Here is a 25,773-nt window from a genome sequence, read left to right as displayed (position 1 = left end):
GGGGGGTGTGGGGCCGAGCCCCCACTATTGAATTCTAGTAAATATTCAGAATCCGACCCATGGAAAATTACTGAGAACGCCACTGTAACAGACAATTTGAAAGTGGTGCATCTAAAAGGTGGAGAAAAATTTCCAAAACAATGAATTAAAAAAATATAAAGGATTAATGAATAATTTTGAATTCAATTCAAGTAATTGTACCCAATTATCATATTTGTGTTCATATTTATTCTTAATTTATATTATACTAGCATAGAAGCATAAATTAATGATTAATACATCATATCTAAGCGTGGTATAGAATAGGTTTAAGAACAGTGAGTGAATATTGTATAATTTCATAATTTACCTATTTAAATTTTGTGTTTTGGTTTGTTTAATAAATAGATAAGTGTTATGTCGAACAATTTATTTTTTAGGGGGCCTCCAATTGGTATTTGCACCTTGGCCTCCCGAGACTTAGATCCGGCACTGCATAAGTACAACAAAAACACAAAGTAAGTGCGTTATTGCATACACATCTAGTCTAAAGATGAGCTGCGTGAAATGGCCCCCCCTGTCTTATATTTTTTATACTAGACAGGGAATTTATTTGCAAATATTAGCGAATTTTATTTCTACTGGCGTGAAAAATGTTTTGAATATTTTTCAATTAGTGTTACAAATTGTTTCAATTATTTGCAAAAATATAGTATTAGTTCACGCTCGTGGAATAAAAGTAGAGCAGATGATGAATAATATATAATATCCGCGAAATGTCAAATATCATAACATTTTAAGCATGACTATGTCACTGCATGTATTCATTAATTAATTATATTTCGTCATCTGAAATTATTACAGAACAAGATACATAAATAGAGTAATTAGTTTTTATTTTTTTTATGAACCGAAAAATTAATTTAAATTTTCTCGGAACCGAACTGTAAAAATCATCAAGGTTCCTGTCCCTGTATTTAATCCATCTATTTAACCAAGAATAACAGCCAACTTGCCATCAATGTGAAGTGTCACTGACAATAGACCACCTCACACTCCATTGCCCCATGTAAGATATATTACGGCATATCCTAAGCTTCCCCCACCAACATGGTGGAAGCGCTAAGTGAAGTAAACACAAATGATATTTTGAATTTCTTTAACTTCGCCGATCTTATAAAACTATTGTAAAAAAAAAATAATAAATAATGTAAAACAATTTGTAAAATAGATGAGATTGTAAAACGTTTAAGCTAATAACCTTTGCAATCAAAGACCTTCAATAACGATAAAAAAAAAAAAGCATGACAATTACACAGAACAAATATATAACTTTGACTTCACGAAGTCGATACAGTCACAACAGTTTTAAAATAAATACAAAATAATATGGCAGTACAGTACAATCGTATATAATACGTCATATAATATATATGACAAATGTATAATAATGAGTCTTTTTTGTACCAATGCATAAGTACAACAAAGACACAAATTATTAAGCACGTCATCGCATACACGTCTAGTCTAAAGATATATTTCCTGATTGAATAACTGAAGAATAATCTTGAAAGTGTAAACGTAGGCACGGCTGGAATCAAATTATAATGGGTAATTGTTAATAAATCTACACGGAATGCCAGAATAAAGTCGTCGGATGATAATATTATTACTATACCTGCACAGCTGTATCTATACCTAAACCAGATGATTAACAAAAAAAAGAAAAACCCAAAAACAATCGATAAATTGTGTAATTCTAATATTTTTAGAAATTTTTATTTATTAATAAGGTTGATTATAATAGATGCAATTGAAGCTGCTTAAGTCTGGTTGAGTCAGACAGGTTCATCTTCTGACTTTGAAGAAGTTATTAAACACTGGGAACTTACTTACGATATAAGGAAAACAGAAATCCATGGTTCCGACATTTCAAAACTTAATTTGTCTGAAATTTTTAAATCCTGGCCTATTTTATGTGGCCCAAAAGGATATGTTCTGGTAATTTTTCAAATAAATATAATAAATCATGGCACAAAATTAGTTAGTATCTTTATTCAAGATTTATGTTTTTAAGGATTTGAAGATTTTTAGCATTAAGAATCTTTTACATGACTGGCCAACATTTATAAAAAAGTGGACTTATTTTTCAAATAATTTACTGAGCCTACGTAGAAATTCAGTGAAGGATAACTACGGTAAAGACTTATTGAAACAACTCGATGTTGTACAACTCAGTGGAAGTGAGTATAAAATATAAATCCATCAATTAAAATAATATTTTTACATAAAATGTACCTGACTGTTTTAATTTTTAGACTGTTGTCAATTCTGAGTTTCCAGCACCATTGTACAAGTTTCCTTAAGAATTAGTCCCAGTTTGTTTTAATGCTTCTTGGCTTAAATTTAAAGGAGTTTATTATAAAAAAGGCTTACTTATGGTTATTGATGTAAATCTTGATGGCTGTATTTTTGGGGAAATAATGCTTGTAGGGAAATCTAGGAACCCTTATTTTATACTCAGTCCAATTTTAAGCATAGGTTTTGATCCACATTACCATGCATATGAAATTGAAAATACTAAAGAAATAAATATTTCAAATAATATTGGCTGTTATATTAATGAATTACCTGATTCAACACCAACTGTGGCTAGAGTTCTAGAGAATGGTAAAATGTATGCTACTTTAAAATATGCATTGTAAATTGTAAACATTATTTTTATAATTAGTATTTATTAATAAAACTATATATAATAACTATTTATAATATACTTATCGTTCTAAATTTGTAAAAAAATATTGAATTTAAATAAATGTTTAAACTTGTGTTTGTTTATTACACAGATATAAAAAAATTATAATAAGCATGGTCATAATTCAGTATTCACCACAATAGTGTTAAAAGTTGAAATTTATTAAATTTATTTTTCAAACAAATGTTTTCTATAAAAAATTAAAAATTATTTTGACTATAGAGCTTATGACTGATTTAAATGAATTTAAGGTTAGATTCACTATACACAAAATCTAATTTAACATTTAATGAAGTGTAATTTTAAAACTTGCTGTTGTCAAAACAAAACCAATATATGTCAGCTCACTCCTGTAATAAATTAATTTGACGTAAGTGATGACACTGATAACTACTGATAATGTTATTACAATGTGTTGGATGTAGTAAAATCACAAAATTCAGAGGTTAAATCAGAGGTGAATAATAGGTAAAAAAAAAAAAGGTGGGTAAGTGGATGTCGCTCTGCTGTACAGTAGGTTACATATGAATGTATAAATAAATGTATCAATAATTGTATAAGAAAAATGATTCTGAGCGAAAACGGTCAGTCAAGTATGGTCATACCATAAATTTTTAATGGTGGATAACATCTTTTGCGAAAAATCGAGAAACAAATGCAGTTAAGTTCTCCCCCGCAGTTTTGAATTTTTTTTATCATAACTTATGTAGCCATCCTGTTGAAAACTATGGTGCAATTTGTGTACTTTGTCACTCGGAATTATAATTATAGCCATTTAAATTTCATCGATATACCATTATAACGCGCACAGCCACAGCGTACTGTTGCACGTATATATATTATCGTAGTATTGGGTACCGGGTATGTTTTATTCGTATAGTATACAAATACTACGATAATTTATAGTTAATCTAACCTAATTTATATACAGCAAGACTATGTATAACATTATATATTAAGTTACCGTATAACAGTTAGTCATTTCCTACGCCTATCGGCTTCGATCGCCAAAGTTGAAGTTCTATGATCTATGAACCAAATTCTGATTGCACTATTGTTATTGACTCGCCAAGTTACAGAAATTAAAATAAAAATTCAAAATGACAAAAGGATAACTAAATTGCATTTATACCAAAATGTATTAAACTTAACCAAGTCCGTCGTTGTTTACACTTCACGTCTTTCCTCCTTTTGTGGCCTAGACAATAGTGACTTTTTTTGGTGTAACTTATATTTGATTAAAGCCACATGACTATGATATGTACGTTTTATTTTTATTCTACAGATGTTCCACGGACAATAGCATTCCTGTTCAAAGTTGTATGGCAAACACTGACTCTGTTTTGGGCCATATTGGTGAAACGCAAATCCAATATTGTTCTATTTCAAAATCCACCTGCGATTCCAACACTCACTGTTTGCTGGTTTTACTGTGTGCTTGTCAATGCAAAATTTATAATAGACTGGCATAATTATGCATACTCAATACTTGCCCTAGCTTTGGGTTCTAATGCACCCCTGGTAAAACTCTCCTTATTCTACGAGCACACTTTTGGCAGACTGGCTGATTTTAATCTATGTGTTACCAAAGCAATGAAAGATGACCTGCATAATAAATGGAATATCGAGTAAGTTTTTAAACTGTCATAATATTTCTGTTTTTGAAATTGTCAACAAAATATCTATGTTGTGCACCTATTTTAGAGCAACGGCCCTGTATGATCGCCCAGGACCACAGTTTAAAACAATTACATTATTTGAAAAACATAATTTACTTGAAAAAATGAATTTAAATGATTTTACTGAGCTATCAGAATCTGGAGAGGTGCAATTAAAACCCGACCGACCTAGTCTACTTGTATCCAGTACTAGCTGGACCCCAGATGAAGATTTTTCGATTCTATTGAAAGCTCTACAAAGTATACACACAATTACCTACATATATTACTGATTTATGAATTGAATGGATCACTATGTTAAATTAATTTGTTATTCTTAACTTTATCTTGTACTATGGAAGTGGTTCTGGGTAATTGTTGAGGAATATTTGTCCATGTGTATGTTTGAATCTCTATTTATTTTAAGAGATAACTAGGTTACCACAATATAATTTACATTTATTATTTCAGAATACGATGAAAGTAATGATATCTACCCAAAACTAATTTGTATTATCACCGGGCGAGGTCCATTAAAGTGTCACTATCAACATATGATCTTAGAATTGAAGTGGAAAAAAGTTTCAATCATTACACCTTGGCTTGAAAATAATGACTATCCACTTATTTTAGGTAAAATTATAGGATTATTTAAATAAGGTAAATTATTTTTTGTATAATATATTTATTGAATAATTTCAGCGTGTGGTGATCTTGGTGTATGCTTACATGTCTCCTCGAGCGGTTTGGACTTGCCTATGAAAGTGATTGATATGTACGGTGTTGGTTTACCTGTTTGTGCGTATGATTTCAAATGGTAATTAATAATAATTATTTAATAGATAATTTATATATACTATACTCGTGCCATTGAGAAAGCGCTACTGGGCGGCGCCCACAACTTACCCGATCTCGCGCATTCCCACCACTAAATCTGCTCATACGCTAGCCGCCGTCAGCTCTGGCCACTAACTATAGGGTAGAGTGGAAGAAATTTGGGTACGAAAACGCGGAGCTCGGTCATTTAGATGCACCAACGAGTAGCGCTTTCTCGATGGTACTAGTATAGAATTCTTGTTTTGCAGGAATAAATGTAATCATTTTTTTTTAGATCTTAAGAAATGTTTATTTGTTTCAGCTTAAATGAATTGGTACGACACAATGAAAATGGTCTTGTATTCTCCAATGAAAATCAACTTGCATTGCACATTATGACGTGGTTTTAAAACTATCCTTAGATTTTGCAAAGAAATTGATAATTTTAGGGCGATAGATTGGCATACAAACTGGATGATAAACGCGTATCCAATTTTTTCGAACAACGATAAATAATTTCCATTTGTTTTCGTTATTTTTTTTTTATTTAATAACTTCAATACATTTTAATTCCTTCATATAATGTTATACTGTATGTATAAATATATAATTAATTTCAATCATGCATTCATATAATGAATTAGTTACAAATCTTTATTCATTCCCAAGCAGTATTTCTGAAAACATAATTTCCAAAATCTGTATGTGATTGTAGAAAAAAATAAAAACAAAAAATATACCTTACATATAAATAAATATATTATTTTGTATTCTTAATAATTTTTTAATGACAAATAAGTTAAAAATAAAATAAAAATGTCCAGTCTCATGCTATTATTAAATTGTTTTTGCATAACAGCATGTTATTTTATAAATAAAGTTGAATTATTACGATAAAATATCTACTTTATGATATCTATAATTTGTATACCAGAAGTAATTGAATATCTAATAGAGTATATCAAATTGTTGTAGGATAAGTGATATAATATTTAGTGTGAATATTTAAGATAAAAATATAAGTTGATTATACAATTTTTTAATGTATGTGTAATTATACTTTTAAGGTTTTTTTGGCTTTTACATATTTAACTTTTTAATGATGTCTTATATTAGTTAAATTATATGTGAAATTCTCGTAATGCCTATTAATGTGATTATATTTTATATATTAATAAATAAAAATATTAATGAAAATCCCAACTTAGTACTTAATTTAGTAATGAATTATATTGAAGAGGATGTCATTATTATGTTTCTTTTCTCACAAGCCTAAGCGCAATATAGATAAAACGCATTCATGTAGAATTATTTATTTTTTTATAAATAGTTTTTGAGTTATCATAGAATAAAACCACCTATTTAAAAATTATAGAGGATAATATTATTGAAGGTTTGACGTATAGGTTTTATATTTTATTATTATTAGAGTTTTTATTTAACTTAAATGTAAAAAATTTAATTTTTTAAATCTAAATGAATATATTTAATTGTTTAGAGACAATATTTAGATAAAAAGATATGTCAAATGAGATACACTGAAAAATGTTATTCTCCATAACTTTTGTTAGAAGTGATTTTACTCTAAAATAACTCAACATTTTTAAAAAAATTTTTTGTGAAGAAACACATAGTACGCTGACATTCTCTGTGAATTGTCAAGAGGATGTGGCACCCGTATGTGTTGTCTCCGTCTTACAAATGCATAACATACCAAATTTTACACTTAGCAGATCAAGTTTAGCCATTAGTTTAAAAATTAAAGTGAATTGACCTCTTATAATCATGGTCTTTTTATGATATTTTATTTTTTAAGCAAGATAAGTATTTTAAAATTATAAATAATAATTTCTAGATAATTTACAGTTTATAATCTAATTTTTAAACTAATGGAGCTAAACGTGTCCTGCTGAGCGTAAACTTTGGTATGTTGCACACTTGAAATATGGAGACGATACATGCAGGTACCACGTCCTCTAACATAAAATATAATTACATATACAAAACCATTTTGAATATAATTTATCCAAACTTATTTAATATTTTGATCAAAAGTTTTGGTTTCTTACATTTTCACAAACGGTTGTAAAGTTACGAAGTTACCAAGTGTTAATCAAACCGTGTTTTTCAACAAAAAAAAACCCAATACATACATTTTTTTATCCGTTTTTGAATTAAAAACTATATACACACATTTATTTTATTATTCACACATTTGGTCATTATTCTATCATTCAAATTCTTAAAAATAATTTACACATTTTATTACTTTATATTGGTAACTTTAAAAAAGAAAAAACCAATTTTCTTATTTTACCAACATTGATGTGACAATAACTACTGCAATCAAAAATTACCTTTTGACAACTTTACAATTAATTTTGTAATAATGAATAAGCATGATAGTCTATTTACTAGCTGTTGCAATGAATTTTGTAAAGGTACGTAATATGTTTATGTTTATAATCAGTTTTGGGTAAATTAATTTTAATAAGTAATGAAATTATGTTACTCGTTACTTCAAATATTTTTATTTAAATTACATTTGCGTTAACTAAAATTATTTTTATTACGTTACATTACTTTTTCATTAATAAAGTAGTGCGTTACAAATAACGTTACTTTATTTATTTATTTATTTTTTTTAAACTATTCAATTCATATGATTCAATTATTATGTATATATTTTACAATCATAGACCTAGTGATAATAGACCTATTATAGTATTATGTACAAATGTACAATCATCTCACCTATATCATATATGACTATTGACTATATAGTTATTTTTCTGGATTTTTACGCTAAATCGGTTTTCGACAAAACCGATTTTGATTTTTGGTGTAACTCTAAAATAAATGACCGACCGTAGATATACGAAACTTTCACTGAACGTTTATATTAGCATTTTCTATACACGATAAAAATATATAGTTACTCTGAACGGCAATCATAATTCTGCGAAATCTGTGAAATCGTGACCAGTTCACGAACAGGATATGATAGCGCCATCTAGCACTCCAGTGCGCGTTCTTAGTCTGACAATCGCTAAACTTAGAACAGATGTTTTCCGTTCGGCCTTATCACGGATAGGGACCGAATATCGTATATATATACATCTGGTAATTCACTCTAACTTTGGAGGTCTGCTGTGTGACAACCGTCCGAAAAAGTCGTATGACAACTATACACCGTGCACTCAATTAAGACACTTTAGTCAAAACTCCGTCCGGCTGCCCCACCGACCCAGGACACCGGACCGGGTCTAAAATCGATTAACGTACGAACGTACGATTCGATACTTTCCACACATATGTGATGTGTATCGAAGGGTCTTATCACGTTTGTCCACAAAATCTCGACCTCCACAAAATTTTTGCCATTTTTATTCAACTAGGTATTAAAATGTTCGACTCTCCTTATTGTAATTAATTTTTTTTCATTCATGAAAGGTATATTAAAATGCGTTACTATGCGTTCTACTGATGAAAAACAAATGTTTATACCTTAAAAATTTAAAAATTTAACGAATCATCTGTAACGAACCCAATAATACACATGATAATATATTATTGTGATCGTTTCACCTTCGTATACATTTGGCAACATAAAAACTAGATGAACAATAACATATAGAAAGTTGGCCAAATAAATCAAAGTCATATATCCTTTAGAAAACCTATGGGAATATAATGAGAGGGCAATGCGATATTGAAACCGCATTTCAATAGATCCTACGACTTCAATTAAATCATAAATGTATGAATATAATATTTAGATATTGTTCTGAAATATACATATACATAGTATCTGATTAGTGACGGATGGCGTATAACATATATTGCAAACACGATAACAGGACACAATCCTTGAATGACCAGGCGTGGGAATGAATTGATGATTAACCTGTGACTACACAATACGACGCGGCGTACGTAAATACATACGTACGCATATGATATATAGAATAAATGATGATAATAAATGTCGAGTTAAATAAATTAAATATTCTTAAATGATATTGGTAATTATTGAATATATATGAATAAAGAATCGGGTAGTTCAGATATTGAAAGTAGTTCTTCGGATGAATCGATAGAACAAGTTAAAAATAAAAAATTAGAAAAAGAAGTAGTAAGAAAAAATAGGAAACAAAAAAAAAATTACTATATAATAACAATATGAGGGTAATTTTGTAATGAGTATGTTATAGTAATTTAAATTAATTTAATTACAGAGGAAGAAGTAAAATTTAAAATTAGGTGGGGGAAATAGCATTATGTCAGCTGATCGATACTTTTAAATTATGATCGGTGAAATAATGTTATGTCCCATGCATAAATAAAAAATCTACGAAATAGAAAATAGAAATCGATTCAGATGGAAATCGGATTGGAATGTAATACTGTGCCAAGTAATCTAAAAAAAAAAAAAAAAAAAATATATTAGATTTTGATTAGTGGTACAATATTATATTTCGTGCGAGATAATATCTTCGAAAAAAAAAAATTTATATATATAAACATTTGATCAATTGGTGATACATTTAATAGTTGTGAATATAAACGAACTTTTGAATGGATCATACAATCGTTCAAATGGATTTAACAAATCTCAATAAGAAAAATATACATTATTTAATATCTTGATAATTTAGTCTTGACGTCAACTTTACTTTCGTTAAATAGTAAGGTAAGCGTCAGGAACTTGAATTAACAAGATAAAGTCAAAGAAAGGATAAATAAAGATAAAATCATTTTAATGCTGGTCTACACCACAAACACAACTTTGATTAAATAGTATGTTTGAGTGATAGGTCCGCATTAAATAAGATAAATTCAAACGATATTGTAAAAAAAAAAAAAAGAGGAATAGATTAACAAACTAAAATTAGATAAAAAGAATTTAGAAATATTAACATGGAAGATATATATATATATACAAGGGGTAAAGAAAAAAAAATAAATATATGCATAAGAAATAGGAAAACATGTGGGAAATAAAGGTAAAATATAGAACTAAGGTAAAAAGAAAAAAAAATATATTATTATATGATATTAAATTTATTAATTAATATTGTTAACACGGTGTTGGAGATGAAATACATAAGGAAAGTATATATATATTATGTAAACAAAAAGAAAAAATTGTAATAACTTTAAGCATTGATATTATAAATACTAACACTAAAATAAGTGATATTGTGAAAAAAAAATATATATATGTCATTAGCATAAATTAACATAGATAATAATCAATAATGATATATTGTAATAGTAATTGTAATCTAACAAAAAGTTAACAAATGATAAATGAATTGTTTAAATACTAAATTGTACTTAATGTTGAAAATCAATGTAACAAAAATATATTGTGGATTGCACGTATATTTTTGAAAACAATAAGAGAATATTTCGAAATAATGTAACCAAAATATGTAATTGTAAAATGATAATTATTGTAAACATGATTGTAATAACTTATAAATGTAAAATTGTAAATTAGGGAAGGTGCTTGTACTGAATAGTAAGAAATCAGCCACATTATAATGTTTAGACAGTAAAATATGACTTTAAGAGGGGAGGTGTAACGCACCCAATAATACACATGATAATATATTATTGTGATCGTTTTGCCTTCGTCTACATTTGGCAACATAAAAACTAGATGAACAATAACATATAGAAAGTTGGTCAAATAAATCAAAGTCATATATCCTTTAGAAAACCTATGGAAATATAATGAGAGGGCAATGCGATATTGAAACCGCATTTCAATTATAGATCCTACGACTTCAATTAAATCATAAATGTATGAATATAATATTTAGATATTGTTCTGAAATATACATATACATAGTATCTGATTAGTGACGGATGGCGTATAACATATATTGCAAACACGATAACAGGACACAATCCTTGAATGACCAAGCGTGGGAATGTATTGATGATTAATTAAACAACGTCCTGTGAAATCCGCAGATATGTCGAAGACTAGGGGGAAGTGGGAGAGCAGAGAGCCCTATAAAACCATACCCGAAACGGCCTGTAGATTAGACGTGAAACACCACAGCACAGGCGAGCACCTTCACGAATGACCACGCAACAACTTGTCAAATTGTACTTAGAGTATTTTCAATAAACAACTAACTTTTCAACCAGTCTAAATTATTTATCAACTCTACCTGAAGAAATCCTCTACAATCAGTCTTGCTACCTGTAACTTTATGAACTAAGCAGTTAACCCAATTGCTAGATCATAACACATCTAAATTATTGTGATGTAAGTGTAACACAATATTATATACCTAGTCTGTTTTTTTAAAAAATATTGTACCTTTTGTTTCTATTCTTTATGATTATATAGGTAATAATACTACTATTAAAAAATGGATGTTTGTCTGTCTGTCTGTAATGAATATACTTAAGAACTACTCGACAGTTTTCAAAATAAAAGTTATAATATCAATAGATTCATTAATTATTTTACGATATTTAAATTTATATTCAATATTATATTATAATATGAGCATTTAGCCATATATTATTATAATTAATATATGCGTTTACGCGCCGTAATGAGATTTTAACATAAGGGTAGTGACGCGTTTATTGTAATAATTTACACTATCATAACTTACATACAAATTAAAACATCATGAAATAGCCACAACGTTGATACAAAGTTAATGTTAAAAAGGTAAGTAAAAGGATGGTATTAAATTTGAATTCAATGATATAATATCATTGTATACGAAAAATGATTCTTAGTGGTAAGGTGACGGTTTGTCACTGTGGATATTTTATATTATATTTATATAGTTATTAGTTGTTACTTATTATTAGAACGGTTGCCAGTAAGTTGAATTCATATTATAAAATTACAACAAAATAATTAAAATCGTTATTCTTCGTTATTTAATATGTTATTTCATCCAAATTTAAACATAAAATAGCTATAAAAAAAACTGTGTTATAATATTTTTGAGATTTTTTGATTACAGAATAACATACCTACGTGGAACCTTGCTGTAATATTTCAATCCTTAGCTATAAAAGTTGAACATATTATAGATTTTTAACTACAAAAGAAGAAAAAAACTAAAAAAATGATGTACTTGAAGACATTTTTTTTTTGATTAAGGTGGATAACCTTATAAGGAATCTTGTATTATATTTTAGAATCTTAGATTTAAAAAGAAAAAAATGTATGAATTTCTAACTCAAAATAATTTGCACATTTTTGTGATTTTAATGTAATTGTCAAAATTTGAACTTTAAATGCTTATAAAAAAAATTGTGACATTTATAGGAAAAAAAACTAATACAATTGGAAACTGAAAATCAAAACAAATCAAATATTTTGAAAATTTGTTTATAGAAAATGCTAATACAAACAACCAGTAAAAATTTTAAAATGGGTAATATGGGGGAGTACATTGTACAAGTATACAAGACGGGACGGCATGATATTTATCGTTGTATTAAAACTAAACACATCTTCCAACAGTGACTTATTCAAAAACAATAGGTACCTACTACCTACACTCGATAGTCGACACCTAATAAATAAGAGAGCGGTTACGCCTACTACCCCACTTTTAGATTCTGAGCGAAGCGATGAATGTATTGATTTTACAATGATGTGTTTTTTTTAAATATTTTTTTGTGTCTGTTATCACCTTTTAGGACAGTAAAAGTGCTTGGATTTTTTTCAACAGTAACTTTTCTAATAAGAAATGAATCTAGTTGGTACTTTTGAAGGTCGAAAGTAAAAATTTCTCAGGAGTTTTACGCAAAATCTGTTTTGATTTTTGTTGCAACTCTTAAACAAATGACCGTAGGTACATGAAATTTTGACTGAATGTTTATATTAGCATTTTCTATACACCATAACATTTTCCAAATATTTTGACTTATTTTGAGCTGTTTACGGACATTTTCAGTTTCCATTTTTTTTAGTTTTTTTTTCTATAAATATCAATACAATTTTATCTGTTGGGTAAAAAAGTTTGAAAATTTAATAGAAGGCTCGTAGGTTATTGCTTCGAAGGCAGATGAAAAAATTTAAAAATCCTTAGTCACAGTTTTTATTTACAACCATTTAAAGTTCTAATCTTGACAAAAGACGGAAAATCACGAAAATTAGCAAATTATTTTGAGTTGAAAATCCATAAAAATTTTTCTTTTTAAATCTAAGATTTCAAAATGTAATACAAGATTATCCATAAGTTTGTCATAAATTTAAAGGCTCCTGATATATCGTTCTAATAGCAGTTAAAAAATATTAAAAATACATAAGCACAATTTTTTTTTTATAAGCATTTAAAGTTCAAATTTTGACAAAATGTATAATTTAATAATTAATTTGTAGTTAAAAAATATAAATCTTTTGGCTTTTGCAAATACTATAAAACAATTAATAAAAAAAAATAGGGTAATTTGGTGTCGCTCTGATGTACAGTAGATTACAAGTAGGTCACTATATTTGATTGTGTTAAATTTGATTTCAATGATGTAAACCATTGTGTACAAAAAATGATTCTGAGAAAAGCCGGTCTGTCGGCCTATAATATTACTAAATATTTTTGGTAGTATGATTGTGGTTTAAGTAGGTAATTTATTTTACTATAAGTCAATGGTATAACAGTGGGTTAAATTGATTTTTTCCAAAAAAATTACATTCGAAAATGTCATTGTGTGTATGAAATATAATAATATATCTAAAATTTCTTATACCCATCTACAAATAACATTTTTACATTACAACAAAAGATTTAAAATCATTACTCTCGGTTTTAATATGTAATTTTGTCTACATTTTTACATAAAATTTCTGTACAGAATGACTCCGCTCGGTTTCTAAAATAGTCAGTACAAACCTCGATCACTACAAAAATAATAATATAGTAAACATCAGATTGTTATATAGCCTATAGGTACCTGCTTACCCAACTATAGTGGATTTCTATTATATTTTTAATAGGTATAAGGATAAGAAAATATAAATAATAAAAATAATAACTTAACATAATATAATATATTATATACAATAATTTGTAATAATGAGTTGACAAAAGAAAAATTTTTCGCATACATCGTTGTTTAAGAAAACGTAATTTTTATTTAACTATAATTATTATTGTAAAGTGATTGGATGTTTAAATTCACTATTTTTTTAAATTAACATATTTAAAAGAAAGATTTGTTCTTCTATATTTTTGAACTTACTCTTATATTATTGGAGGAACAACATATTGCACTTAAATAATACAATTTTATTATTATAAATTTTATGGTTTTCATCAACTACATCTCTATTTATAATAATATGTATGATATGTATAATATGTATGACTTTGTAACGAGTTTCTTAATTTCAGCCCCATTAACACAAACTAATGGTTCATCATTAATAAGATTGAATTCAGTTTTTATTTAAATAAGGTTTAAGGTCCCACACGAAAATTTATTCAGACTTAGGACTGACAACTTAAACGTAGTCTAGTATTTAAAACTTTAATAAATAAAGGTCCAAATTGGCTCACTTATTAGTACAAAACCACCGATAAGAAAAACCCAAAATACCTGATGAAATATAACATTTAAGGTGCCGATTATTTAATTTTCCCTACATTTATATGATCCATAGACCTCATGCAATGTTTGTTGTGTTCATTATCGAAAGCAGATATTCTGTCGTTTAATTATTTCAAGGGAAAAAGTTTTACTTCTTTTAAGTGGCTTTTTAAACTAAAACTCTTAATGTATTCAGCACAGCCATCCAACAAATCATGAATAATATATACATCATAATAATTTAATTCAAATATAATGTAGGTAATATTAATAAAATTAATTACATTTTTTAAAAAAATATTAAATTTAATAAAATATTTTGTATTTTTGGACTATATGTCCAACTTTTTTAAAAATTGACTTTTTGACAGATTACCTTGTTCTACATGTTTAATATGTATGCATTGCATGTTTACAGACGCTCACTCGACACATTGCGACTCGTACGAATATCAGGCGAACTGCTTGGGATATTTACACAACATGTGCTGTACCTACCTGCCAATAAAAATGAAAGCAATATATTCTGTGGTTTTTTACATATCGTTAGCTATTGCATTATGTTCACCCAATGTTTCCATGTTTTGTGGAAACGATAAACAGATCGAAGATTTACAAACGGCGTTAATGACACAGGAATCTATTTACACGGTAATGACAACACTGAGCGCAATACCTGTAACCGGTGCGGCGTTAACGTTGGCGCAAGTGATGATATCTGGCCAGTTTGCTTTGCATTTGAATGGTGTATTTGAAGAAATGGGCAGTTCATTGAATAAGGATCATATAGACTACGGACAGTGTTCAACAATCTTGGAAGAAATCGTAACAGCATCCACAATCATCAGGTCAACTAGTCATGGGTTCTCGTTCGTGTCATTGATACCGGGTTTAGGTTTGGCACTTTTACCTCCGAGGTTAGGTGGATCGATAACTGCTATGTTACTTATAAAATAAAGATTAGCATTTTGGCAAAAGACCGGTTGCCAATATGCTACAACAAGAGATTGTAATTTATAGGAGAATCAATAAATATATATTAATAATATGATTTGATTGTAAACAATAATAATAGTTTTATCATAAAATAAATATTCTAAATTATACTGTATTATGATTGATTTAATTTATGTTAGAAGTTAGTAAATCTACTGTTCACGTGTATATTCTTATCTATTTAATTTAGAACACTGGTTGTATACAGTATCATAGTAGTCAGTACAAAACGTATATCCGTATTATTATATAATTATTTTTATTTATTATTATGTCCTAGTTGCATTTCTTGATCTGAGAATAGTTTGGTTTAAAAGTTTAGATAATATGTATAATATAAGACCATGTGGTGATTCCACTTAGGTACTGATCAGATATATATATTATTATTTTCACGACGCGAACGTTTGTATTCATAGGCAATATTATATTATAATGGTCAGGTCATTAGTCTCGGATGTAAGAATGAAATGAATGGAATATTTTATAAATTAATAGGTAATGATAATTCAATCTATTCTGTATTTGTATATTAAAGCTGTAAAAGCATAAGACCCTGGTCCAAATAGTATTTATGACTGTCGTGGTCAAACACCTTTAGAGTTTTACCACGGATAGATTTTTTAATATATTACTCTCATATAATTATTCTTCTTTCATTTACTAAATATATTTGATTTTTAGTTGTAGTTAAGTAAGTTAAGTGGTAACATCAAATTCCTTTTTCAGCTTCGTGATTGCAGACTCTTAGTACATCTTTAGGTGGGTAAGTTAATTTTCCTTTGCTCTATATGGAAATCAAACACGTAAGATGTCCAGTTGATTCTGTAAAAGCATCACAGCAGCTAGTACCTACAATGAATAACTAAGTCCGGGGATATAACTTGTAGTGTCTTCTACTAGTTGATTTGAATTGATCAGTCTATTACAAAGGTCTTCAAAATTTTTTGAATAGAATTTGATATATTTATATGTGGGCATGTGGCCGAACATAACTTTAAAATTACTGTAGTCTGTAAGCTATTAATTATTGAAAACACTCTCCTGTAGAATTAATAATTTTTGATAAAGGTACGTTCCTCTGGTACTATCAGTAGGTACTATATTACTAACACAATAGGCAACAAGAAATCTTGTCTAATTGTGACAAAATCATTGTATATCTGTTTTCGAAAATTTTCTGCTGTCCTAAATGTGCTGCCCGTGGCGATTGCCATTTTTCCTGTACCCTAAATTCGCCACTGGGTATAGGTAGTTAAAATCATCATTTACGAGTTTTGGTCTAAAAGGAGTTGAAATTATATGAAATATAATAACATTTATGATATAATTTTTCATGACTTCGGGAGGATCTTTTATTTATATAGCAGGGGTCATCAAATGGTGGCCAACAGACAAGAAAAAATAAAATAAAAACCCACAGTATTAGGTATAAGGTTCTAGAGTTGAATTTTAATTTTTTTTTTCATTGGTTTTACCGACGTTAGCAAATTTTACGGCTCTTGAACAACTTCCAGATTTTAGTCAATCAAAAATATTAATTGGTTACCCCTGGTGTGTAGTATATAGGTACTAGATTTCTAGTACAAACTGTCATGGTTGTGAAATGTACATTCTACCAGTGCGTATAAAATGTCCATGTTATAAAATGTGTACACTTTATCTGGCCGTACAAAATGTCCGCGATTTGAATTTTTATAGTTCGACCGTACAATGTGACCTAGAAATCTGGAACTATGTATTTTCGTCTCTAGATTTTAAAATACTAACAATATATAATTGTTTCCATTTCCCAAAGAAAAACCCATAAAGTATAGGTAACGATGTAGGTACTTATTTGAAACAGCTTATGTAACTTAACCACAAGTAATTTTAATTTAGTGATAACATTATGAATTAATCATGATTAAATAAGTATGTCTTTTTTAGTTTAAATTATATTATTTTTTTAATGTATAGCCATCCCGGCCGGCGTGTCCGTGAGATTCACAGCAGTATATTTATCATGTAGACAATCTACTTGCGTTAAGATCACAGACCCCGTGTGGTTTGTATGTTAGTGCATCATTTAACTCTAAAGTATCAAAGTTCTACCAGATTTGTAGTTTTTACTTAATTTAACCTACGGTGAATTAATAAAATCCTAACTTAAACATATTTAAATCTGATGGATAAAAAAAAGTGGGTGTCGCTCTTCTGTACAGTAAGTTACAAGGGCCTCCCGTGGTGAGTTAGATTCACAATTAGACCCGGCCTATTGGTATTCACATGTACCTACCTAAAAAATACAGATACTAGCATATTCTTATGTGAAGCGATTGGAGACCAACTTAAAAGAAATATAATATATATCATTTCGTTATAATTTTAACTTCGAATGCTCATTAAAAACTTCTATGGATTTACGATTACGCTATTTACGCTTAGGAATTCCAGTAATAAATACTTATGAAGAACCTTGTATTAAATTGTCAAGCTTTTCATGTATTATTAACAACTGTCAATCATTGAAAAATAATTATTAGTTAGATTTCAATAGATGAGAAACCTCTCTACCATGCAATTTATGTAAATTATATTAATACATTTATATTATTGAAATGAATTTCTGAATACAATTATAATTCTATAAAAATGATATAACATAATATTCTCCTGAATCCTATTATGTGATGCAATTGGATGGTAACAAATTATTCAAAGATAAATTGTTTATTTGTTAGGTAACATATTCAAGGGGCCTGAACGTGACCTGCTTTTTTCCTCAAATATATGCCGTTCGGGAAAAACTTTTACGCCTCGTAGTAATCGATATTTTTATTTTTGTTTTTGGAAAATGGAATTCTAGGCTTTTCTATTTCTAGGCGACCATATAAAGGAATTTGAATAAGACCAATTCGTTCAATCTTTTCATATTTTTATTCTATGTTTGTTTTAAGCAATGAAAATAAAATTCGGTCCTGAAAAAATGATCCTGTTTCTAACAAAAAATAATTAATGAAATCAGTCCACTCGACGATCCCCGTATGAGTTTATCCTGTAAAGGGTGTTTTGAGCAAAAATCACGCTTTTCATTTTTGGTCGACGGTGCTGTTGACATGTGCGCACAATGCATGTACAGAAAATGTGTAGATAGAACACAATCACACGCACACTAATCATCATTGACGACTGACACAAGCCATGGACGGCGGCACCGATATTACATTTTTCCTAAATCTTGCCCCTTATTACTGACACATGAACAGGCTTCTTAACTTTTTTTGTTTTGTATTCATATTAATAATTTAATGTGCCTATAACATAATATAACAAGAAAAAGAAAACCAAATAACAATCGATACATTTTGTAAACCTATATGACGTATAAAATAACATAATAACAACGATTACAGACAAAAAATATAATCAAACTCACACTAATCATCATTGACCACTAACACAAATGCCATGGGCAGCGGAACCGAAATTACATCTTTCCTAAATCTTGCCCCTTATACACACGAACAGTCTCCTTAACGTTTTTTGTTTTGTTTTCTTATGAATAATTTATAACATTGTGCCTATAACATTATATCTTTTTTGTTATATTTAATATATTGTTAGGATAATTATAATTTAATTTAGAATTATGTCCGTTACCTATACAAATAAATATATAACTAATATTACCACAATTGACCAATTACGAGGATATGAACCAATTCTATATCACCTGCTGAGTATGTTCAACATTTGATTAACATTTATAATTGTATATGACAATTTTTAGGTATATAACCGGAGCTGACATCTCCATAATGCGATATTTCTATCAATAAATTATCACGCTCGTAAATTATAGTGCACATTTTGTCACCCCTCGATTATTGAGAAAAGTATAGGGAATTTTTAACCTATTATAGACCTCTGAAAAGTATTAACTAGATCACATTTTCTACCATAAAACCATCCCCGTAGTTTAAAATCGAAAAATTTTTTATCGTGTATAATAAACACTGTATATACATTGTGAAAAACGATTGCATGCATACATTTATGAAAATATCACATAAGTATAAAATCTATTCTATCGACGATTTGCTTAAAAAAAAACCAAAAGTTTTAATAGAAACATAGTAAATTTACCCTCGACCAGAAAATGAATCTTTAGCAGTATATAAACGAAACAAATGTTTTCACGATGAACTAGTCGAATTAGGATGGAAGTATTACTGATCACAATCTATATAAATCATTGTTTACGTCGATAAGCGTCATTCGACCATTATGAGACATTTTTATCATATTTATTTGTATTGTATATTAAAGGCGTTGCACAGCCAGTGCGTTTTTAGTACAAAAACGTGTCTTATAGGAAAAACTCTCATGCCTTCAAGAATAGTCGGATTTTGTCAGTTTTTTTTATTTAAAAGAAGAAAACATTTTGCAGGTCGATTCGCCTGATTTTCAAAATTATAACTATAGAAATCAAAATATACATTTGAATAATGCACAAAATTTTTATTTGTCAAATGTATTTTTCTAGCACTGCTTAAAGTAAAATGAATATTCAGGCATTGATACAACCTGAGAAAATTCTCTTCTTTTAAATAAAAAATAATCAAAATCGAAATGTTTACAGAAGATAAGTGGATAAGTATTATAATAATGGTTGAAATTAAAATATAAAATATAATTTAAACATTTTATAGAATTATGGAAAATTGTAAAAACCGTCATCGACAACCTTAAGGTTAATTTAAGGTTTATCTAATAACGATCTGAAATTAATTTTTTAGCAATATATTATTAGGTATACTCGTAAACGGTACGCATAATGCATATATATAGGTAGTCGCGTAAGCTTTGATAGAAAATCAAGATAATATAGATAAATTATATAATGATATTCAACGTATCGCTGTGTGCATATAGGTGATTTCGATATCTCAGGGACTGTATTTTTAAGTCTCTAATGTGACATCGCATAACTACTACTATTTAATTTTAAATAGATGTTTTAAAAAAAAAGTGTTCATAATTATATTCTCTGAGATGTCACAAAGTGATTTCTATGCGATTTAAATTTGAAATAACAAATAGAAATTACTATTCGACTACTATGGGTGTTATTGTATGTGGAGTCGTATCGATCTATCAATTAGATATAATGCAATTGTCGAATGTGATGTCCCAGAGATATCGTGACATCTCGTCGTTGTGAGATAATCATCGGCAAAATCTAAAAACAGAGACTATAATAAAACCACAACCTATTAGGGAGTACGTTGTGTAATCATTGAGACATCCCAAAATTTAATATAAATAAAAATACATAAATATAAATACATCTTATTGTAACTCCATCAAATTATTGTATTATGTATCAAGATCCCATTCCATCTTGCTTAATTAAATAATTTTATATTAACAATAATAATCATAGTAGTTATATCTTCTAAGGTATACTAATAATAAATAATCTGATTTCTTAATGCTAATAATAATTAATCATTTCTGTACCTAATTGAAAGTTTTGATAATACCTAAATGTTAATAAAGAATTTAATTTTTTAAAAAATTTAAATTAGGTAATAATTGTTTTATTTTATTTATGTATGATTGTATGAACTTGCATACATTTAGTTTGATAAGTGATAACCAAATTATTATATCTACATAACAAACTAACAAATAAAGTTGATTGGATTAATTACTTACTGCATGTTGCTTGGTAATAATTAGTACTTAGTAGGTAGGTGGCAGATAAGTTTTATACCTACCAACCTAGTACCTACTTTATTCAACAATGTATATAAACTAGAAATCTATAAATCATAAGTATACCTATACCAGTATTGTTGTTAATAATACATATATATATACATAAATATTTCATTATAATACTTTTACCACGTATCAAACACCTGACTATTACCTAATACCTATACGAGTTATACACTATGTTATTTCTATTGAGGTATCTTGATGCGTGTCCCTGTAGGTAAGGCGTAGGTAATTTAAATTAGGCGTGTAGGGTTCGATCCCGACTCAGGTCGTTGGTGTGATTTGATAAGACGGGGTATTTTGTTGTGAATTTTTCCGAATTTCCAACTTTGATTATATTTTTGAGGTTTCCATTCAAAAGCCACCCTAAGATGGTCGTTGTCTTCTCTTCTTAAGATAATATTGCCTAGTCGTTGGATTTTTTGACCTTTGATGAAATTAGTTACCAGTGCCATCGTTTCTTGTAGTTCCCTATTGTATCTTCTTCGTCAACTTCCCGTATTCGTGTCAAACACAGAGCCACACATTTTTTTTCCCATATATTGTTTTCGAATGTTCTTTCCGTGCGTACTCTCCGTTATCGCCGTTGTAGTTCAAGCTTCACAACCGTAAGTCAATGTGGGTCTTATGATTGACACATATAATATAATTTTAAATCTTCTCGATAGCATTTTGGAGTTAAAAAATTACATTATTGCACATAAAACGTATTTTCCGTATTAGGTATATTTCTATGTAATATTATAATATATTCACTTTAAAACAGTCGTGACTTTATCAACTCAAAGTGAACTCAAAGTGGTAATCTTATTTTGTATAATTTATATACTTACTAGGTAGGTATAGTCGCTAATATTACTATATCATCTATGCTATCGGTTTGTAGTACGACCTTCTTGGGGAATCGAGCGTCAGGCGTAAGTCATGTAGATGTGAATGCTTGAGTGTGTGTGTGTGTGTGACGGTCGTCGCGCAGACTACCAACATACGCGGCGGCGGAGGCGGCGGACGTAGAGATGTGGAATTTACCGGTAAACAATTTTCGGTAAATTTACCGGTAAAATTTACGTACATTTACGTAAAATTCAGTAAATTGGTAAATTTTGAAAAACAAAAGTTTTAGGTGTAATTTTTTTCAATTTTCAAATAATGCTTAAATACTAAATTTCTTACCTTCTTCAAGTTTTTATGAACTGTTCAAATGTTGGAAAAATATTTATTTTCCTTTTTTACCTACCAGTCTATCAAACCTATTCCTATATGACAATTGAGTAATGAATATTGGTCTATACTCTATATCTAAAATTTTAAATGGATTTTTGAGTCTTTGGAACACATATTTGAGTCTTTCACATAAATTGCAATAAGACGTAATAACACTAATAACACTGATAAGACGTGATAACCGACAATTAATTTTAAAACGAGGAATTAAACAACGAAAATATAAATCATGCTTACTCCTGCATGTTTAATACAGTACAAGTGAAACGTGTAACTGTGTAAGTGTGTTGTGTGTAACAACTAACAACTAACAGTCACATAGAACAAGTAACGACAGAACGAGAATATGGTCAGTGTTTACTTTTAAATTAATGTATAAATAGATTATAAACTAAAACATATAATAGTGTTTGCATTTTATTGATGTATTCACGTATTGGATACACTGGCTTTGGGTAAAACCACTAAAACCGTTGATTATAAACACTAGTATTTATAATTATCTATGATAAAATTTATTCCACTTGTAAAAACATTGGAAATGAGGGGTCACTCAATTTTTTTCAACGGTAAAAAATTTACCGGGTAAAAAAATACTCGGTAAAATTTACGTAAATTTACTTTTACCCGTAAATTTTACCGGTTAAATTTACCGAGCTCACATCTCTAGGCGGACGTCATGCGCGTAGAGTGGACTTTCGGGCGGAGTGGGGTGGCAATTCGTACGGTGTGCTGCCAACATATTATCATTGATTATAATATATTCACTTTAAAACAGTCGTGACTTTATCAACTCAAAGTGAACTCAAAGTGGTAATCTTATTTTGTATAATTTATATACTTACTAGGTAGGTATAGTCGCTAATATTACTATATCATATTATTTCCATCACTATCATGTGACATTATTGAATAATCTTCCCAATTATTTATCACATGGGTTACTATCTTTTTACGTACTTCTTGGGCCTTATCTTGAGTGTCATATAACACAAAAGATATTGCCCTAAACAGGCAAGCTCCGTCACCAATAATTGGAATGATAGTGTGGGACATCATTATGCCATTTATGTTATTCGACAACCATATTAATTATTTTTTTATTAATTTGTAAGTATGTAAATTGTATTTTAATACACTTCAATGTTTAGAAAGAACCGTACATAAACTGGGGTGCGTATACGATGACGCATTAATATTCGTAATAATAAGTAAAACACCTTGTCCTTGTGTATGCGTAGGATATTTTACGAATTCATTTTATTTATATACACTTTAAAACTACTAATGGCAACCAATAATAAATAATTACTAATTTCTACTGTAGAGTGTAACCAATGGCAACTATTAATAAATAAAAATAAAATTTCCAATTTCCATCTTGAACCTCAATCTCCCTGTTTGAGCAGCTATTTAAAATGCGAATTTCGAAAAATCCTTTCTTAGTGCGCCTATACATAGTAATAAGTACATTAACTGAAAATTTCATATCCATAGCTTCAGCAGTTCCGGCTAGGCGATGATGAATCACCCAGGACAAGTCTTTTTATATATATATAGATACGGTTAAGTATTTTTTTATCGATAATATGGTCAATATAAATCGTTTATTACCCACGTTTTGATTCATTATTAATTATTAGTAATATGGTGACGCCATCGGTTACTGTGTTTTTTGTCTGTAATCGTGGTTATTATGTCAACTACTCATATTATACCTAAAGGTTTACAAAATGTATCGATTGTTGTTTGGTTATTTTTTTCTTGTTAACCACCGGAATTCGTCAGTATGACGGATACAGTTTAGTAATAATTATCATCACATGATTTTATTCTGGCATTACTGGCAAAGTGAAGGTTTTTTTTGATGTGTAAACATCTATGCTATCGGTTTGTAGTACGACCTTCTTGGGGAATCGAGCGTCAGGCGTAAGACATGTAGATGTGAATGCTTGAGTGTGTGTGTGTGTGACGGTCGTCGCGCAGACTACCAACATACGCGGCGGCGGAGGCGGTGGACGTCACGCGCGTAGAGTTGACTGTCGGGCGGAGTGGGGTGGCAATTCGTACGGTGTGCTGCCAACATATTATTAATTAATTATTATTCTCGTTTAAATATACTCGCGAATCCGTGTTAATATCGTATAATAATATTATTATACACTACGACTGCCCGTGCGGACTCGTTTTGTGCGTCGTCGTCGTCGTCGTGTCTGTACGAGGTATTACTATATTATATTACTATATTATTACGAGGTATTGAGTAACTCAAACATTACTGTGGTTCATCAATTGAAAAGGTAATAAGTAATTACTTTTTGATTTAATTTAATTAAATATAATTTACAGTCAAGAACGTCGAAAATACCCACGTATCTTTATTCATTATTATGCGTTTATGCTCGCGCACGTACGGAAATCGGAAAGTACGGTGTATTTAAAATATTGAGTATAATACGCGTCTTAGGTTAATCGTATTATTCATTTTATACCTATTCATAAATTGTTATTTTTTATTTTATTATTTCAATTTTCAATAATATCAATACTACCGTACACCTCTTATATTTTAATTTTGTATTGCGATTTGTGATCTAATATTACTTTTTCGATGGAATGTATAGGTATGCTACGTATACCTAATACATACAATTCGTAATATTACAAACGGGAAATATATTTATTATGCTATAGCTATACTATCAGTCTATATACTATCAGACTGCACTTTTATAAATTACTATAAAAGCTATTATTTTCTATGGATAATTATTACGGAAATATGATATTTATATTATATTTATTAACCGAAATAATTAAATAATCATTAAGTAAGTTAACAATAAGTTGTCTTTAAACAATAGACATTTTAACGTTAATATGAAATAATATTCCCGAAAAAACAGATAATGTACATATTTAAAGGTGCCTACCGACGCTACCGTTTTTCTACAATTTAAACAATTTAAACGAAAGACAATTCTGGTTACTTTT

The 25,773-nt window shown here is 28.9% G+C and overlaps 1 protein-coding gene and 1 pseudogene across 1 annotated transcript; both read left to right on the top strand.

The window, feature by feature from the left end:
* The first annotated feature begins 1,089 nt into the window (after nt 1–1,089).
* Nucleotides 1,090–5,724, top strand: LOC132937273 (chitobiosyldiphosphodolichol beta-mannosyltransferase-like; annotated as a pseudogene).
* A 9,576-nt stretch (nt 5,725–15,300) lies between these two features.
* Nucleotides 15,301–15,747, top strand: LOC132934119 (uncharacterized). The gene has a single exon (XM_061000394.1). The coding sequence runs from the start codon at nt 15,301–15,303 to the stop codon at nt 15,745–15,747; it is 447 nt and encodes a 148-aa protein (XP_060856377.1).
* Nucleotides 15,748–25,773: the final 10,026 nt, after the last annotated feature.

Source organism: Metopolophium dirhodum, chromosome 1 (genome assembly GCF_019925205.1).
Source record: "Metopolophium dirhodum isolate CAU chromosome 1, ASM1992520v1, whole genome shotgun sequence".
In the NCBI taxonomy this organism is placed as follows: Eukaryota; Metazoa; Arthropoda; class Insecta; order Hemiptera; family Aphididae; genus Metopolophium; species Metopolophium dirhodum.
Note: the sequence above shows the minus strand (reverse complement) of the source record. Positions and strands in the feature narration are given on the sequence as shown.

Bases quoted from the DNA above. Each gene is read 5' to 3' on its own strand.
- LOC132934119 (XM_061000394.1), top strand. From the start codon at position 15,301: ATGAAAGCAATATATTCTGTGGTTTTTTACATATCGTTAGCTATTGCA.